General features: G+C 57.7%; 1 protein-coding gene across 1 annotated transcript in view; it reads left to right on the forward strand.

Annotated features, from left to right (window-relative positions):
* The first annotated feature begins 571 nt into the window (after positions 1 to 571).
* The window catches only part of SH3BGRL2 (SH3 domain binding glutamate rich protein like 2), a 63,380-nt gene continuing 63,128 nt past the window's right edge, over positions 572 to 823 (forward strand). The window contains exon 1 of the mRNA XM_006772190.2: positions 572 to 776. Coding sequence (XP_006772253.1) covers positions 732 to 776 — 45 coding nt within the window. The 5' untranslated portion in view covers positions 572 to 731. The remainder of the gene's footprint in view (positions 777 to 823) is intronic.

Below are 823 nucleotides of genomic sequence, written 5' to 3' on the forward strand. Positions count from 1 at the left end.
TTCGCTTGGTATTTATTTTTTTTCTACTACAATTACAGTTTTGCAAAGAAAAATAAAATATCGGTTGTGCTCTCATCTGGGTTTCTAATTTTCCGTGTCTGCATAAAAAGAAAACCTCCCATTGATCTAAAGGAATCATCTTACTGCAATCTCCAGAGTCACAGGGAAAACAGAGGCGCGCCCAGCCCCGCGCCCCTCTCACCGCACCCCCCTCCCGCAACCGCCCTCCATCGCCGCTGCTGGGTTTGCTCCAAACCAGTAAACCACAACACAGAACCTAAGCGTGGACTTTGAACCAATCCCTTTTGCCTAGTTTTATTTTTCCTCGTCTCCCTGGCATCCTCGCTAGCCCTTGCCATAGTCTTTTCCCGGCCATGGGCTCTCTTCCAGCCAGCGGCATGCCTCAGGGATTGACGCGCAACAAGGAGGCAACCTGAAGGACCTCCGTCCACCAGAAACCCAGGGAAAGACCGAAACTACAACTCCCATCATGCCCCGCACCGGCCTCCCCCCCTTTCCTCCTCCCCCTCCACTGCCAGGGCAGGAGGCGGGGAGGCGCGGAGCTTTTTATCTGCAGACCAGGAGGGAGGGACCTAGATCCCTGCGATCTTACCCAAAGGAAGCGTTCTGCCCGGTGGCAGCCGCGGTTCTCCGCTGCAGAGTTTTGCGTCCGCGTCCGCACCAGTCCAGAGTCCGAGGGGTCAGACGGTGCGTCCCGGCGCGGCGAGAGGATGGTCATCCGTGTATTCATCGCCTCCTCCTCCGGCTTCGTGGCGGTGAGCGCGGCGGGGACCCGTAGCGGGGCCGGGGTCCGGTTGGGTTG

This window comes from Myotis davidii, unplaced genomic scaffold (genome assembly GCF_000327345.1).
Source record: "Myotis davidii unplaced genomic scaffold, ASM32734v1 scaffold104, whole genome shotgun sequence".
Lineage (NCBI taxonomy): Eukaryota > Metazoa > Chordata > Mammalia > Chiroptera > Vespertilionidae > Myotis > Myotis davidii.